An 18,821-nucleotide genomic window follows, 5' to 3' on the forward strand; every position below is an offset into this window, starting at 1 on the left:
TAACGCTCCCTCATAACTCTTACCACTAAAGTAAATAGCTTGCTTTGTATTTGATATTTCATAAAGAAAAATTGGAAAAGGCAAGTAATCTCATAATATCAAAATATATGAAAAGTATTTTTCTAACAAATATCTTCCGAAACGGAGCCTTAACCTCATCTTTCTCGTCAAACTACCAAATTCAGTTTAATTTTCCTTCTCTCCCTGCATTTTAAATTCCCTTGAACCAGTCTAATTTCTAAAATTGTCAGCACAAATACACATGGAATACGTGTTGCTTCATCCGTATAAATATAAATATGAAATTTATTTTTTACAATTTAATAAACAATTCACGTGTAAATGTAAGGAACTGCACCATATAAATATTCATTAAATAATTAGTAAACGCAATTATTTCAGGAATTCAACTCTAATCTCCTTCATCAAACAAAAACTCGATGACTAACTTATAATAAATAAGATATATAGCCCAAAGGACTAAATAGATTGTGAAATTTAATTAAACAAAATAAGTTTCTATAAACCAATATTGAATTTCAATTGAACTTTGAGAAAATGAATAAACCAGGATGGCATGATCAGAGAGTAAAGGTCAAAAAAAAAAAAAGAGTAACCGATCATCGATCTTCTTGCCCAGTGAAAATTAAACTCTTTGGCTAGTACCCGGTGAGTACAAATTTTTGTGGCAAGAACTCGTCAATAAAGTCAGTTTCATTTAGAGCTCGACGGAGATGATAAGGAACCGGTACATGGCATGGAACCTTGCGGTGGCGATCCATGTCTATGGAGGAGCTCACGAGCCAAGGATTGAAGATCTCCACCTCCACTTGTTAATGCTGATGAGCCGGTGCTGCCACTAAACTGACGTGGATCCATTTGCCGCTGTTGCATGGCCCATGAGGGTTGTGCCAACGGATCAAAAAGTGACGACAAGTCGTAGGTGGCAGGCAAGGAAGAAGCTGATGGGAGGTCAGCTATTGAGAGAGGAGGCGGAGTCAGTAGAGTTGGCGGTGGTGGAGGAGGAGGTGGTGGAGATGGAAGCTCCAATGTTGCTAAATGGGCTTGCAAGTATGACAGCTCTGCTTGTAGATTCACCACCTAAAGCAATAAATTCCCAAATCTATTTATTTATTTATTTAAATATCAAACAAAAGATCATTTAGAAAGAGAAAGGAAAATGACGTTTATCTCGTTTACTGTCCTTTTTGTTATGTAGATAAAGAAGGGAGGGAGGTTAACGCTAGTTGTTTATATAGACTCATTAAAATTGAACTAAATAATTTTTGAATATTTTCATAAGGAGCTGCTGAGTCCCATATTATATTAAAAGGATACTTGAAATATGTGCATTAGAACGTGGAGTTTGCGAACAAATAAAGATTTCTTTTGACAAAGGAATGAAAGAATATTAACATAATTCTTCATCTACATTATTGGTTATATGCATTGCTATTGGAATGCGAGAAGAGGAGGCCATATATATATATATAAAATCCCTTAGTTTAAGGAATAAAATAATTAACTATGAGATAAAAAAAGGAAAAAAATAGTGAATATATATAATTTTTATTATTTTCTACCTATTTTACTTAAACAAGCCAAATCAAGAATTAATTATTGCGAAACAAACCCACTAGGTATAATCTATAAAGGGTATATATGACAATTAATTAAATGAAAGAGGCTATATATATATTTTTCAGCTAATTAATCATGTCAAAAATGGAAAAAAGGGTCTTTTTCTTTTTTCAAATATAAAAGAAAATAGACTCTGCAGGCAGCACCCAATTTTAAGGTTAATATACTGACAAGATCCCGGTAAACAGAAGGGTGTGTTCTGTCAGAATAGAAAGGGAACTTGGAAAAACAAGACATAAAACCCCATGTGTTTCATCATTTTATGGAAGTAAACAGCATTTTAATACTCTAATTATTTTCATATCCGCTGTGATTTGACAATACTACCCCCCTACACCTTATCTGACCAAAGATCTTTCTTGCAAGAACATGAAAAACCGACCATCTCCTTAATAACTGCAAGATCCCATCATTTGCACAAACTGCAGACTAAGACTTATTCAATTCTCGTAACCGCCGAAGCCGAGTACACATACGGTCATTTTGTTGATAATCAAGAAAACGTTATAGGTTTCAGTAAATCCCACAAATTTACGTAAATTATCACAGCACAGAAAACAAAACAACAAGTTGCTTTCTCATTGGGAAAGTGTAGAGTCTTTACCCCATGCTTTATAGAAACAGCTGCGCCCTTCTTGCCAAAGTTAACTGATTCAACTTTTGATTCTTTAAGAAACAAAGTTAAAGGTTTACATATCAACTTGATTATCAATTTGATCAAAAGAAAAGCCAATTTCAAGATTCACATCTGATTGCTCCAATTAATTATTTATCATATCAAGTTCAGAAACGATTAAGTGGAATGATGGCGATCATTTGCAATGAAAAAGAAAAGGGTAATTGATAAAGTTACCTGTTGCTGCAGAGCAAAGATGTGAGCGACGCAGCCATAGACTGGATCTCTTAGACGAGCCTGAGCCTCATAGCAAATAGTAACTACAGCATCCAACCGCTTGTGGACTGGAATATGCAGCAGAAGTTTTGACACATTACTTGCACCAAAAACCTTATGAACCGCTGCAAAATGGGCTGCACCTTGTTCAGAATCAAAGTAAGGAGCAAATATGCACCCCGGCACACATTTCCTCCTCAAAAATTTGCACGCGCCACATGGCCCGCTAGCGCAACTGCTACTGCTCCCACCACCACCGCCGCTGCCGCCACTACTGCTGGGATTTGCTGTTGCATTCATTTTCTTTTATTTTTTTTCTTTCTGTTTCTGGAAAAGAGGAAAGAAAGGAGATATATGATATCACATAATAGGGTTTGTTAGCGTGGGTTCTTGAAGGAGGAGGAGGGGGAGGGGGAGGAGGAGGTGGGGAGAAGAGGGACGGGTGGTCTAGGGTTTGGTTGGTGGGTGTTGGTTTCTGATATTTGGGTTTTTTAATGGGAGATTTAAAACGCTAGATGAAGTCTTTAAAGCCACGCGATACAGCAAACCCCTCCTCCATTTAGCTGCTTGCGTGAAGCAAACATGCGATAAGCCTAGCTATGTTCTCAACTGCCCTTTGTTTTTTCTTATTTATCTTTCATTGTTCTCGTTTTCTTTTTCTAACAAAACTCATGCTCGCTCTATCCCTATTCTTCTTCTTCTTTTTTTTTTTTAAAAAAAAAAAAAAGAAAGAAAAATCTTAGCTAACAGCTTCTTTGACTGTAGTTTTATAAATGAGTGACATAAATCTTTATTTACAACTTTGCTTTTTATGCCATATATGCATTTGGCTTGCAAATTAATAAAGAAATTAATGGATTTTTACAAGTCGAAACGTGTCAAAGAGTTTTGTCTTATATATATATATGTATGCCACTGCGTGGTTTAAGCTGCGTAGAGGGCAAAAGACGCTAAGTCTCTCTCAAATGTTGAAAATGACTCAGCCTTTTGCATTCCTTTTCCCTTTGTATATAATAAGCCAAAACAAACCCACTGGGTTTTGAGAATGACTTGAATGCCCACTGCTTCATTTCTCCTTTTTGTATTATAGTTCCATTGTTAGTAACACTTAATAAATGTGTGGCGTTTTTAGACTAGCAAACCAAGTATTAATGGAAGCTGAAGGATATTTTATATAATACCTAGGTTTAGGGTTAATAGAGATAAAAGAAAGAAAGAGATGTTAATCAGTGGAAATATATGATCTTATCATTAATTCTCTGTCAATTGGTGAACTGGCTAAAATGTTAGGTTATTCTCAAAATAGAAAGGCTGGATCACCCCAATTACCCATAGCTCACATTAGCTAAAAAGCCTTATAAGTAAACAATTCCTTTGAAGTTATTGCAAGTAACTGCCACAACATACTTGCACAAATGCGTATAAATCAATATATTTTTTTAAATAGTACATATCATGATTTTTTCACATAACATGTTTTAATTGATTGAAGTGAAAGATAAAATTTTTCTCAATTTTCCATAACTGTGATGTGCTTATTCATACCCAGAACTCATGTAGTCGAATAGTCGATCGTCACTTTGATTATTGCTTAATAAGAATGATAATTATAACTTTGGTAGTTTGTTATATATATATAATTAGGTGAAAATGCAAACCTGTAAAATAATGCAACGTGTCTAAGGATCACAACTATAATTAATATGACAAATGGCAAAGACTATATATACATGAGTGTGAAGATTCGCTTGTACCCTCAATTAAAAGGGAACGTATCACTATCCCTTACGAATAAAATACTCTTTTATATATACAAAACTTTATTAATCCTCAATTCTATTTAAATCCATGTCACACCGAATTCACTCAATTACATGAACTATTATCTTTTAATATATATGGTTAGGCTTAGCTATAAACTTATTAAATATATTACAATCGCCCGTCTCTAATTATTTTGAATAATTTTTTCCTTAATTAAAATAGAACATACTATTATTCCTTATGAATAAGATCCTCTTTATATATATATATATATATAAAATTTTATTAATCCTCGATTTTATTCAAATTCATGTCACACCATATTCACTAAACTATTAGAACTATTATTCTCTAATATATATGTTTAGTTTTAGATAATAAAAAAGAGACTTGTGCCATTTATATAAATAAAAGTTTTAATTTTTTTTTTTTGAAAAAAAAATAGAGAATACAAATATGAATATCTGGGGATAAATTTGCGGGATCAAGGGTAATATAAAACCTAAAATTTTAATAAAATCATGGCTACTATTTGCTATATATATATAGAAGTTTGGCACATCTAGATAATTAATGTTCATATATTCGTAGCTTAATTTATTTATTTGGTCACAAAGCCTAGAATAGAAAAGAACCCTTAATCCTTCGCTTATCTGAATGCTTTATGAATAGTTGAATATAGAGGCGAATGCAGAAACATTATTGAGAGTGGTCCGTTGTAAAGTCTGTTAAATGGAAAATTTAATCAATTGACTATTTTATTAATTAAACCAAATATATCTAATTAAAAATATTTAACATTTTTTTAAAAGCAAAACTAGGTATTATATTAATAAAATTTCACCGAGATATCATCCCAAACAGACGATTATACTTAATAGATTATACTTAATAGATTCTCTAGCCAAAGTATGAGCAGTTAGAGTAGTATTACGACGAACCCATCTAACAAAAATATCAGTTCTAGAGTCTAACAAAAATTTACAATCATTCAAAATCAAACCCTTATATAAGATAATTTGGCAAAAATGATCATCAAGTGCCTGTCTAAATTCTTGCATAAGATAATTTGATAAACATGTTCATCCTTCTTTCTCATCTCTCGAGTATAAATCATTAAATTCTCCCGAATAAAACTACGGAAGAGAGTTTCTACGAGATAAAACTCGAATAAGATTCGAAGACTGACGTCGTCGTTGCGATTCCGGAAACTCATAATAACTAGTAAATCTCCATTGAATATTACCTTCCGAAACAATCGAATCAATAAAATTCGAAGAAAAGCAAACTACAAAAACAGACACATGACTCTTCCATATTAACGAAAGACCTTCTCCCAATTATTGTCTATTGACTGAGAAATAACCATCAAAATGTAAAAAATTACAAAAAAATTTTATACGAGAACTAAGAGTTTTTATTTCAATAAAAAATGAAATGTATTAGATTGTATGTGAGAAATCTCCCCACCATACAGAAATCATAAGTGACGATCGGAATATATCAAGAGCTCTTAATAGGAAGGGTGAACAGTATTCGGTTCAAACCGAAAAAATCAATCTAACTGAATTAATTTGAAAATTTGATTCAGTTTTTTATTCAATTCGATTCGGCTCGATTTTTAATTTCAAAAATTTTGGTTATTTCAGTTCAGTTCAGTTTTGGTCAGAAAAAAATCGAAAAAATCAAACCGAACTGATTAATGATAATAATATATTATTTTCAATAATATAAAGAAATTAAATCATATTAAAATTAAAATATTTTAATTAAATTTTAAAATATTAAAAATAAAGTGTAAAAAATAAAAAATTTATTAAAAATCAAAACTAATCAAATCGAATCAAATCAAATCAGACCGGTTCGGTTCGATTCGATTTCTGATCAAAATCAGTTCGGTTCGATTTTCATAAATCTTAAAATTCTATTTTTCGATTTATTCGGTTCGGTTTGATTTTAAATGGAACCGACCGAATGCTCACCCCTATTAATAGGGATAACAATATTTTTTTTTATCGATAAATAATTGTTGCATATCGTCGGAAAGGAGAAATAAAAATTTTTAATTTAAAAAAAGAAAAATATGAGAGTATCGAGTTACAAAAGAATAAATTTAAAAAAATATATTTAACTGATTAAAAATTTAAAACTTTTTAAATATATATTATAATAAATTTAAAAAATATATTAAAGTGCTATAGAAAATGAGACTATAATTTAAAAAGTTAATAAAATAATATCTATTTTTATATATTGATAAATTTGTTATCAGCTCAAATTTTTTATTTTCAATTATTTGCTTTAAATTAATTACCCAACTTTCATATTTAGGTTTTTTATTTTGAAATGAGAACTAAAAATTGAAGGAATAAAATTGAGATCTTTCAGATTTACTCAGATATATTTGCTACCGAACTAAAATTGTGAATACCCCTCTTGAGATTTTAAATGTTACAAATGTATGATAAAAAAATTATAAAAAACCAATATATATTATAAAGTAGTTAAATTTTATAAAACTAAAAAAATGTCTGTCTATAATTGCAAATTTGTAAATTTATATACATATATTTTTTTCAATTTGACATTTTATTCACCCCATAGATGGCCAAAGGCCAGTGCAAAAAGGTAAAAAAATTATAGTTCGGCGTTCACGGTTAATTTTATCAAAAAATTACTTTGATATTTTAAATTTTAAAAAATATTTTATAATACACTATTCAAGAGTGTCTACAAATAACAGTACAAATTAATATAGATTCAAATTACAACATACTTTTTCACTAACGGTCAATAAATTAATTATAACTATTATTATATATAAAAATTTTAAAATTAAAATTATTTCATATGTTTATGCTTTAAAGATATTTTTTTAAATTTAAATTAATTTAAAAATAATATAAAAAAATTTATATTATTTATTAATTTCAATTAAAATATTAGTCTAATTTCACTTTTAAATAGTTCATATATGTTATAAGATATTTTTAAAATGTAAAAAAAAAGTTTTTTCTAATAAAATTTAGGATTCAAAACATATATTTATATATATATATATAAATTAAAATACAAATATAGTAAAATCAGCAACAGTTTCTAACGGCGACGCAACCGCGCCGTCCGAACCTTGTCTACTACGTGTGTCGTGAAAAGGAGGCAATGACAGAAGCCTTCTCTATACTAAGTTGACTAACACGTGTCCTGGTTTGAAGCCTACGTGATGCTTATGCTGTAACAGTTTAATTTGAGCTATTCTTACAACTTTTTTTTATTATGGAAATTAAGATTATCATCTAATTAGTTTAATTTATTCATGAGCAAACCGACTGTATATCTACCTTAATTCATAAATATTTTTCAATTTATAATTAATATATTATTTAAATTATAATATTTTTATTTAAAATATAACAAATTAAAATATGTAATAAATAATATATTAATTTTTTATTAATTCAAATATTATATTTCATGTTCTATTGTGATGAAAAGGAAACCTGATGCATGCAACCATAATCAAATAATAGTATATTATTATTTATAATATAAAAAAAATAAAGTTAAAATATTTTAATTAAATTTTAAAATATTAAAAGTAAAATATAAAAAATAAAAAATATATTAAAATTTTTAATCGATAAAATCGAATCTATGAATTCAATTTAAAATTATTTTTATTTAAAATTATTTTGATTTAATTTTAAATTAAATCAATTGAATATTCATCCTAATTTTTATAACTGAAAATAAAATAAAATAAAATAAAATAACATAATATAAATAGATATATATTAATTAATAATTAATTAGTAAATTAATAAAATTTATATGTAACAAATTTATGCAACAATATGTCCCAGCAGAATTGAAGAAAAGCCCACTTATCTGGAAATCTGTCCAGCTATAAAACACATTTTTTCAAAAAAAAAAGATGTTTAATTAAGATAAGGCTGCAATTACTTTGTCTCTTAAATAAATATTAATCATGAGTTGATGGTCTGCAACTAGGTTTGCCTAAGCTTTTTCAAACATCATCGCTGCTCAAAATATAACATTAAAGGATCTTAGGACCCACAATAATCAGTTGTTACTACATCTTACACTCGTGTGGTCAACACCTAGGAATCATAAAAATAATGTTTTGCGCGTTAGAAAAATAGAGGATGTCCCCTTAATAATATGGCAAAAGCTTGCAGGTCTTATAATGGTTATACTTCAATATAGCATCAAACGCTGTCGTTTTTGTATAAATACTGGGACTTTGATGCGATTAAGTTTAATGATTAATCTTACTTTATTTTAATTTTAAATCCGAATTAATATCATAGTCTAAAGATACAAATGAATTATTACTAAATTGGGGAGTCAAATAAAGGGATTTGACCAGATTGCAATAATGATTCAAATCTAAGGAATTTGTGTAGGTAGCTAGTTATGGCCTTTTAATAATTTACGAGTCTTCTTAGTCAAACTATGTGGAAATTTTTAATAATGTTGAATGATCATGCTTCAGCTGTAATGAGTTGTTTCAATCCGTTTAATTATGGGTTTTTTGAATTATTATTATTATTTAAAATTCAATTTATTTATTTTCTTCTAGAAGGCTTTTCAATGTTTTTAAATCTTGAATACCTGTTTACGAGAGGATATAGTTTTTTAAAATAAATTTTTTAAAGATTTCTAATATTTGATGGATTGTGATTTCTTGATTGAGAAGCGTTAGAATAAATTAATATTTTTAAATTTAAATTTAAATTTATGATGTTTTTACTAATATATCATCTAATTATTACTTTTCAATCCGTAGATGAGGTATCAAGGATCTTGTTGAAACATGGGCAACAGGAGACATGGATTTTGTGACTGATAGTATCTCCATTCTGAACTGTGTTTTTTCACTTAAATATTATCGAATGTACAGACGTATTTAGTGATTTAATTATTCTTAACAGTGGCGGAGTCAGAAGCTTTCCTTTGGTAGAGCACCAGCTGCGCCGCTGCGGCACTTTCATCCCCCGTCGTGCCTTCCTTGCCATACCTTCCTTTCGCCCCTGGTTCTTAACTTTTCTCTTTACTTCCAAATTCTTTCATCTCCTTCGCAAACCCTATCCATATAGCTCCATTAAACTCTGTTTGAGACCTTTGGATGAGATACAACAATTGCTTCCTTCATTTTCTATGACCCACTTTTTCACCTGAATCTTCCTCCACAATCTTTAAAGAAATTATTTCAATCTCTACCTTCACATAATACTTTTTGTTTAGCTCAAGAGGCAGCTCCTTATTTATTAGTGGAGGAAATGATCCTATTGAGAAAAGTGGAAGAAGAGAGTGTTTTTATTGGATAAAGTTTTAAGCTCTTGAATGCTTTCATTACATACATTTTTCATTACATACATTTTTCATTACATAAACAAAGGAATGACTATAGTCAAAGAAATGGAGAAAAGATGAAAAGATGATAAAAAGATTTTTGAAAATTTGAGAAAATAAAAAAAAGAAATTAATTTAGAATAGAAAAAATGAATATTTTTAAAATAAAAAATTACTCTCTCTTTTAATTAAATTTTAAAATATTAAATTAACAAATCAATGAACAGAGAAATGTAATTTAAATGATCGTAAAATTAAATGTTTAATTTTAAAAATAAAAGATAAATTTATTAATTATATTAAAATTTAAAAATTAAAATATAAATTATTTTATAAATAACGGCAATTGCCATTAAATTTAAAATATCAAAATCAGTTATATGAGATCACAACGGTTCTAAAACTGTGGAGCTGAGCTGGCTAATCAATAATTGGTCAACTTTAACAGGGAAAGCAAGGAAAAGTAAAAGGAGAATTTTTTCTTATTAGAAAAAATAACTGTTTTATAATGAATTCACGATAGATCAAGATACAAGTAAATAATTGATTTATTTAAAAATTAAATAAAATTTATTTATTTATTTATTTATGTCTTATTTTCATTAGTAAATTATTTTTTTTGGACATTTATTATTATAGTGTATGTCACGTAGAGTGTACGTAAGATTGAATAGCCGAATGCCGCGTATCGTGAGGTGATATTGTGATACATGGTAATCATGTTTTTCGTGCTCCTCAGTGCTGGCCTGGCCTGGATTGATTGACTGACTGACCTTTCGTTACTCGCTCTTCCTACAACTTTCCCCGTACTTGCCTCTATTCTAAATTATTTTTTTCCAATAATTTCACATCACTTTTCTTCGTATTATTACTTTTTATTTTTACATTATACATAACTAATATTTTATTTTTCATTTTTTAAAATAATTAAACATATATATATATATATATAAAATTTGGTGTAAATAAGTTTTTAAGTGGGTAATGGGAAAGTACAAAAGCAAGCCTCTTGGAATGGATTTGCCTTTTTACAGCAAGTAATCACTCAAGTATGCTAAAAAGCAACTCAACTCAGTACTAGTATAGTTACTCTATGCTCTCAAGTCTCGACGCAAAAGTGCAAGAACTGGCGGTACCCTGCCACTCTCTCTCTCTCTCTCTTTTTCTCTACGTCCATGTCTCAACACAGAATTGACAAGAGAAAAGCTGATAGGAATGATTTGATGTTTGTCCTACGTGTACTTCGCACGTGGCCGAAACTGCGGCGGTTGGAAGTTGATACTGTCACTCACCGCATGTATGTTTGCTTCACGCAATCTCTCGCTCTCCCCCCTCTCTCTCCTTCTCTCTCTTTGCCGTGGCTTTAAAGCTTGAACTAAGCTACATGCCCTCGACCATACTCATACACCTCCTCTTCCCCCCAAAAAATAAAAGACCAGAGCTGTCCTTTCTCATGACCCACTACCAAAAGCTTCCATTTTTCCTTATATTTATCAAACTGAGTAACAGACAAATCTATCATTCTTTCTCTAATTAAATACCCATTGATGCTTTCCTTCATTTTCTCTATTCTCTCTTGTTATTTGCTCGACCCCACAAGGAATCAGGCACGCAAAGAAGTTGATAAATTTGTTTTGGAAGAATGAGTGGTGCTAGTAATGGAGGTGGGCCTTGTGGTGCCTGCAAGTTCCTGCGGAGAAAGTGTCTTAAAGGGTGCATTTTTGCACCTTACTTTGATTCGGACCAGGGAACCGCTCACTTTGCAGCCGTGCACAGGGTGTTTGGTGCTAGCAATGCATCTAAGCTCCTCCTTCGCATACCTGCACACAAGCGACTTGACGCAGTTGTTACTCTTTCTTACGAGGCCTTGGCTAGGGTTAGAGACCCTGTTTACGGCTGTGTCGGCCACCTCTTTACTCTCCAACAGCAGGTACTAATTAAGCGTCTCTTTTCCTGGTCATGCATGTCTTCATCTTCTCTTAACGAATCATGATTAAGCTAACGTGCATGTCTTAAGATTAGTTGCATATCCTATTTCTTTATGTGCCTAAAAAGGTTCCTTGATGCGCAGAAATGCCTGTAACGCGCCTCTCCTATTCAATGTTTCCTATTGAAATATTACCCTAATAATGCTGGTAACCACACTGCCCACGAGGCCGCGAAACTTTATATATAGCACTGAAGAAGTAAATCCAACAAGGGCTAATCTTTTGTCAGGCCATTGGTATTCAAATTTCCAGACATTAACTGTTGCTTTAGGTTCTTTTCATGGCAGTAGTCATGCAAACTCGTGCCTAGCTAGCTAGACAATAGACGATGAATAGCACTGTTGAGACTACTGTTGATTTCGCAAGTCTGTCATTTTTCTAGCCCCAACAGCCGCACGTAAGGACACGTTTCCCACTAGGCAGGTTCTTTCCTTTGAGTCCTGGATCCTCCTTTGACAATATGGTAATAAATTAATAAAGTGAAAGAGCTGGTACTGTATATTATCAAGCAACTTAGATGGTAAAAAATTTTCGTCTTCTAGGGGGGGAGCAATCGTGGGTTTTCAACATAATTGCTTGATAAAACTCCGGCCAACTTGCAATTTTAATATTTTATGGACGCAACCCAGAGAGAGATGGGGAGAGAGAGTGTGGCTAGCAGAGCCGCCATGTATTGGGTTGACGATTAAGGGGCTTAGCTAGTTGCTTGCCGGAGCTAGCAAGCAAATTTTAGCAGCTCGAGAAATATTGAAATATTTGTAGTTTAGACTTTCATGATCGAACTTCCTGGTAATCAGGTGGAGTAACGTTAGTGCATTTTATTATACGTGACGATCTTGTATACTTACGTGTTTTAAAGATAGGTTTACTTTTTTTTTTTTTTCATTTATATAATTACAAACTATTTTTTTTTTTTGAAATGGAATTACAAACTTCTTTTTAAATAGTATTTTTATTTATTTTTCAGAAGGACATTATAGCAAGATACAAAATAAAATTTGTGGGACCTACTCACGTGGTTGGTGATCTCTTGTGTTAAATCTAGTGCAACGGCTAAAAAGTCTTTGTAATCACATGGGATACCATTAACTTGTAAGGATTGACGAATAATTTGCCATGCATGGTTCTTCACGCAGTCTGTCATTTATTTGATTTTAATTTTTTTTTTAATTTTGTGGCCTCGGAGCAGACAATTATAATTAATTTTAATTTGGGTGTTAAATTAGTAATTAGCAGGTGCAATCCATGATAATTTTTCTCATTAAAATTACCAAATGATGATAATTTGCGTTGTAATATTTGCAGGTGGTGAACTTGCAGGCGGAGTTGGCGTACATTCAGGCTCGCCTTTCGACGTTGCAGCGGCTGCCTCTGCAGCAAGAAGCACCGCCTCTACCTGTTCAAAGCTCCTCCCAATCAAGCAGAGTATCAAATTCAGAAATGGCATCCAACTGGAACGTGTCAATGCATTTTGATCAGCTACAACAAGTACCATCAGAATGGACAAGTCTCTGTAATCCATTGGATCAAGAACTTGAAAATGATAATCTCCAGGCATTGGCTCGTGACTTCGTGCGCAGATACTTGCCAGGAGTCAGATTCAAGCCTCCAAGTTCTCAATAGGATGTCTTTCATTTTCTGCCCATTCTTGAACTGGGTTTCTTATGTTGGTGCACCTTTTATTTGATTTCAAGAGTAGTCAAATCGTACTCTTTCTCTCTCTCTCTCTCTCTCTCTCTCTCTCTCTCTCTCTCTCTCTTTTTAAATTTTGTTTTGCTCTTAAAGTAGTCGTTTTCAAGCAAGGGAGATCTTTAAGAATTACTTTCAGCAGTGACTAGCATCGGTGGCGCAATGCGCCGCGTTACTGACGAATTTTGCTGGAAGCAGCAGCGCCGTATCTCGTCATCAAGAAAAATGGTCAAATTCCTTTCGAAGGAATAACGTAACTATGGAGGATAATGATAATATCTTTTTTTTTTTTTTAATTTTCATTATTCTTTTTATTTTAGGGATGATTTCATAATTTTTTTGGTATACTAAAATTACATACAGATAATCACATCATATTTAAAATTTATAAAATTTGGAGGATGAAATAAAAAGAACTAAAATAGCACACATAGTAGAAAATGTAGAGTACAAATTTTCACTGGATTTCGAGTATGGTTGAAAATGGCCCTTTAAACAAAAAGTGATTAATTTCTTGGTAGGCCTGCCAAGACAACCTGCAGCAATTCAACTACCTTGGTTGGGACTAATATTAAAAAGCCCAGCCCAGATGGCATTCCAATTTACAGCTGCTTATGGTGCTGTTGTTTGCTTGAAATTTTCATTTTAGGCATATTTCCATGTTAAGATAGTACTCTTTTAAAATTTTAAAACAATATAAGCCTTCATATTTATAAGTCTTAAACCTTAATGGTTTTTATGTTTGCAATTCTTGGGCTTGATATGTTTGATTTTGTAACCAAGCATATGGCTAATCATAAATCTGAAATTGTTCCTTTTCTTATATATGGATCACTGCATAAGAACATGACGACGATGACCAAAGTCGTCTTTCAAGGTAAAAAACTAGCAAAAACTGACCTTTGTAACGCAAGTTATTACTAGTTTTTTAAAAGGTAGCATTCGAAGTTTAAAATCAAGAAATGGGCTATTGACATAAATTTGTTAAGAAAAAAATGGCACGTGTATAAGATTGTAGCATTTGATTTGTCTACAGCACAGCGGAAATCTTTAAATGTTACAATTTCCCACGACCATTCTCAGACAAAACAAAGGATCCTCGATGTCCCCCTCGTACACATTCTAAAGCCAAGGCCAGGCCAGCTCTTCATTTCAACCATCCAAAAGCAAACCATGTGCCTGCGAAATTTCCCATTTTCTCTTTCATAATCCCAAGCAGTTCAACATGGCTTTTTGCATCAACTATCAAAGTCTACCTCCATGTTTAGGCAACAGCTGATACTATTCAAACAAGGTGGAAACTTTTCCTGCCAAAACAAATCAGGATACCTTCCTCACCTCGTTCAAACACATTCACTTGTTTGCTGCTCACATATTCAACACAATTATACATTTCAAGCTTCAAAGAAAGCTGCCACAATTATGTAGTTGCTATGATTATGTGGTTCACGCATGGAAAATTTAAAGAAAGAAAAACTTATTAAAAGAAGAACATGAAATGATGAAAAGACAAGGGGCGGGGGTAGTTATGCCACTGGCAAGAAGAGAACACAACAACAGATTTAACAGTTAAAATTGAACCGCATCATCCCCCCTGGAGATTTCAAACCTCAGTAATGCACGTATTCAGGTATTAGGTTCCCTACTGTTGTAAGCAATGCACAATCTATTCACAAAGTGGCCTACATATGTTCAGCCACACCTTTTTTCACCTTCGAAGGAAAGCTACTCCAGTATCTCCATAGTGCTTCCATATTAGATTCTTTTGCCAGGCAAAAATGGCCTTTGAAGAGTTACCTCAAGCAAGCATAACATTTATTTACCCAACAATAAAACATGCAACTAACAATTAGCATGGGGCTAGAAAAGGATATAACATATGAATAAGCTCATCAAAAGAGAAAACAAGCTATCATAAAAATTAAAAACCAGAAGAACACTCCAAATTTCTGCCCACTGTAGCACCATCATCATCTCTTAATCAAATTATAATTCTGAAAATAATGTAGCATAACACAAAAGCGCTTGTTATGGACAGAAAATGATGGGCATGGGAGAATAAGAATTTGAACCATGCAAAGCTAGTTGAACTTAAAGGAGGGAACCATAAATCTAAAACATATGAACAGGTCTCAAGAGAAGCATGCTATCCCTTAATTGGCCAACACTCTTAACAATGTAATATGCTACAAGCGGATAGTTAACATATGCCCACAATAATCCACACTAATGGAAATCTACACTCTTGTTTTTGGGAAACAACAGAAAAAGATGCTATGCTATACTTAACGTCAGATGATAGAGTATATAAATTCCAACACCAAATAGCACAGCTAATTACTACAACATGAGACCTGCCATCTACTTACAGAAATTTTATCCAAGCACCATGCAATTGAACCTAAATGCTAGAAGGATAAAAACACCAAGAAATGGCAAACTGCTTGTATATAGGACATAAAAGTAACTGTGTAAAGCAAATAAAGAACAGTTGTCAAGGCACTGGCACATGCACCTGAAACAAACAAAAAAGAGACCCTATGCATCATCTTGCCTTTTTTAGGAGTAGAAAGTAGAAAGCAAGCTTTAAGATATGTACATTCAAGAATTTTAAAGAACTGAATAACACGCATTATAAGAAGTAAGGAACCACCTGAAAGTTGTGATTGTCCAGAAGATGGTTACAAATAGTCATAAAGTATGTGCAGAAAGCCCAATTGGGCGTACTTTACAAAACAACACACAACAAAGATACCTAAAAGCATGTGAGAAGCTCCAATCTTCAGTATACATAAATGTACAGCCCACTTCCACCAGACAGAATATATGAATGGGCAAGATATAAACTCAATGACTATGTTAGAGCGGGTTAACCAACTCTCCAGGGCTCTAAACAATCTCCCCATGTCTGAATCCACTGTCCCCACAATCTGCACTGGAGTCTAACCCACAAGGAGAATCATACCATTTAGGATTCTCTTGATAGAAACTATCAACCTGTATAAGACCTACATCTGCCACTAAAGCCTCATCATGTCTCATGGGCTTGGTTAGTTTAGTATCTTCACAATCAAGAATGCTCTTTTCATCAAAATCACCGCATTTCAACCACTTTTCAGGCTTACAAGGCTCACTCATCAGATCTTTGTCACTCCTACAATCAGTCCTCATCTGGTCCCAAGGAACAACATCTCCAAGCGTCTGTCCAAAACTATCTTCATCATCATCAATCAATTCTGTTTCCTTGCCATTCCCATATATCCTTTCATGATGGTGATCATCCCAGTGTGGCAAATCATTCTCCCCAACTAGCACATCATTTGAATGAGGCTTGTGTGAAAGCAACCCAATTGCCTTTGAACTTTCTTCCCCTATACTCCTAACTTTATTAACAACATGAAACAACTCCTGTGACACTGTGCCCAAAAATTCACTTGGGATTTTTCTTAATCTCCCCTCCAACAACCCAATTTCACTTCTCAACTCCTGCACCTGCTGCAAAACAGAAAGCTGCAAGTCCCCTTCATCCTTTCCCATCAACCCAAACCCCTCATTGTCAACATCCTCACGCACACCATAGTCCATTTCTTGGTCCATCATAAAGCTACCTTTATGCCCAACTACGCGATGCATAATCCTCGCATTACCATCCAAAGGCCCAGGTTCATGGCCTGAATGCACTGCATATAGCTTGAAGACGGCCATCCCCTCTTCTTGATACACAAATGTCTTATCCTTCTCATTATAATTAGTAATTGGCACTATTGCCCGAATTCTAAACCCACACCCACATCTCTTTGAAGCATAAGGCTCCCTCTTCAACATCCTTGACTTCTTGGCCACAGGCTCACCAGCTCTATGACAAGCATAATCCTTAACTTCTGCCATAAAAGGCTTATACCTAATATATTTTTGCCTAATACAAAGCACAACCTTATGTTTGGCAGCCAATTGCTGCAGCCTATGTGGCACCTCCTTAGCAGGAACATCAAATGACTCGGTATATTCAAAACGACGGCGCTTATTCCTGGAACCAGAACCCTCAGAGACCGAGCACACAGGGCAAGCAGCAACACAAACCCTAATGTAACTCTCGGGAATTCCATAAAATTTAGCACCTACAGTCCAGACTTGTTTAATTCTCTCTATGGTTTCTCTAAGCCCTAGGTGTTTTAAATCCGCGTCCCCATGAAAACTCATAACAATATCTTGCCACTGATTAACATGAGACACGCATTGTTGAGAGTTGTTCTTGAAGCAAAGAAATTCGTTACCGGAAGTGGGGTCAACATGGGCCGTGAGTTTCTCCTGGATGCGCTTCCAACCGGTCACATAGGCGGTATCCTCGTTACGGTCCTTCCAGACGGCCCGCCACGATTTCAAGACGGAGTGGGGCGTAGCAGCGCGGATCTCGTCGGGGGTAGCCAGGCGGTGCTCGAGAATGCAGCGAATCATAAGAGAGTGAGATTCCGCATTGAATGTGTAGAATTGAGAGGATATATGAGGCTCGGGGTTAATGTAAGCAGTTGCATGACTGTTATTGGGGTCATTGCTTTTGGGATTGGAGTGAGAAGGGTGAATCAAGGAATCATCGTTGTCGGAGGATGACTGACTCGGCGACTCAGGGGAAGATGAGCGGAAGAGGACGATTTCAGAGAGAGAGAGGTCGTCTTGAATGGACGGCTGAGATTGAGTTTGGTGAGTGGGGAAGATCTGGGGAGGTGGGCCCAAATCATGGTGATGATTGTGGAAGAGATCGTGTTCGGTTTTGTGGGGATTCATGAGACAAATTGGAGAAGGCAGCAGCGGCAGCAAGCGCAGGAGGAGGAGGAGGAGGAGGAGGAGGAGGAGATGAAGGAGGAGGTTTCGAAGTAACTTCGTGGGACTTTGTTTTGCTCAGTTTCTATCTGACATCTTGGAACTCATCAAGGGTTTTCTCTTTTTCTCTCTCTTCGCTTAAAACTTCCATGCTCTTAACCAGCCTTCACTCTCTCTCTTTCTTTTTCCATCAATTATTTTATTTATTCGAAAAATTCATTATCTGTAGTGTATGTAAATTTCATGCTTATTTCTTATTTCGTCCACTTCCGTATTTTACATTAATTAAAAAATATTAGTAAAAATTAAATAATTCATATTATTCATTGAATAAGTAAAATTAAATAAATATTTAAAAATAATAAATAGTTAATTATTTTAAAAACGAAAATAACTAATAATTGAATTTAAATAAAAATGTAATACTATTTTATCAACTATTCAATATTATAATATTTTAAAGACAATTTTTTAATTAGTAAAAATAATTTTAATAAATATATGAAATAACAAGTAAATTAAAATATAATATATAAATATATTTGATTACTAAAAATAAAAATTATTTGGTTTTGCACTTAACTTGGTGGAAAGTGCATCGTTCCACTCCCCAACCCCATATTCAAAAAAAAAGAAAAAAAAATTATTTGGTT

General features: G+C 33.1%; 3 protein-coding genes across 3 annotated transcripts; 1 reads left to right on the top strand and 2 right to left on the bottom strand.

Annotated features, from left to right (window-relative positions):
- Positions 1-445: 445 nt before the first annotated feature.
- Positions 446-3,208, bottom strand: LOC110616100 (LOB domain-containing protein 18). The gene is made up of 2 exons (XM_021758423.2): positions 2,495-3,208; positions 446-1,101 (listed from the first exon to the last, which is right to left on the bottom strand). Exons 1-2 carry the CDS (start codon positions 2,831-2,833, stop codon positions 715-717), a joined length of 726 nt encoding a protein of 241 aa, XP_021614115.1. The 5' UTR covers positions 2,834-3,208; the 3' UTR covers positions 446-714.
- A 7,677-nt stretch (positions 3,209-10,885) lies between these two features.
- LOC110615602 (LOB domain-containing protein 19) lies at positions 10,886-13,381 on the top strand. The gene is made up of 2 exons (XM_021757569.2): positions 10,886-11,603; positions 12,967-13,381. The coding sequence occupies exons 1-2, from the start codon at positions 11,316-11,318 to the stop codon at positions 13,282-13,284; spliced, it is 606 nt and encodes a 201-aa protein (XP_021613261.1). The 5' UTR covers positions 10,886-11,315; the 3' UTR covers positions 13,285-13,381.
- A 2,542-nt stretch (positions 13,382-15,923) lies between these two features.
- LOC110615601 lies at positions 15,924-18,350 on the bottom strand. Its single transcript, XM_021757568.2, has one exon. The coding sequence runs from the start codon at positions 18,130-18,132 to the stop codon at positions 16,240-16,242; it is 1,893 nt and encodes a 630-aa protein (XP_021613260.1). The 5' UTR covers positions 18,133-18,350; the 3' UTR covers positions 15,924-16,239.
- Positions 18,351-18,821: the final 471 nt, after the last annotated feature.

Source organism: Manihot esculenta, chromosome 5 (assembly GCF_001659605.2).
Source record: "Manihot esculenta cultivar AM560-2 chromosome 5, M.esculenta_v8, whole genome shotgun sequence".
Taxonomy (NCBI): Eukaryota; Viridiplantae; Streptophyta; class Magnoliopsida; order Malpighiales; family Euphorbiaceae; genus Manihot; species Manihot esculenta.

Excerpts from the sequence above, each read along its gene's own strand:
- LOC110616100 (XM_021758423.2), bottom strand. The coding sequence starts at position 2,833 with ATGAATGCAACAGCAAATCCCAGCAGTAGTGGCGGCAGCGGCGGTGGT. Across the intron at positions 1,102-2,494 it reads TCTTTGCTCTGCAGCAACAG|GTGGTGAATCTACAAGCAGA; the intron begins GTAACTTTATCA and ends TTATTGCTTTAG.
- LOC110615602 (XM_021757569.2), top strand. The coding sequence starts at position 11,316 with ATGAGTGGTGCTAGTAATGGAGGTGGGCCTTGTGGTGCCTGCAAGTTC. Across the intron at positions 11,604-12,966 it reads TCTTTACTCTCCAACAGCAG|GTGGTGAACTTGCAGGCGGA; the intron begins GTACTAATTAAG and ends TAATATTTGCAG.
- LOC110615601 (XM_021757568.2), bottom strand. The coding sequence starts at position 18,132 with ATGAATCCCCACAAAACCGAACACGATCTCTTCCACAATCATCACCAT.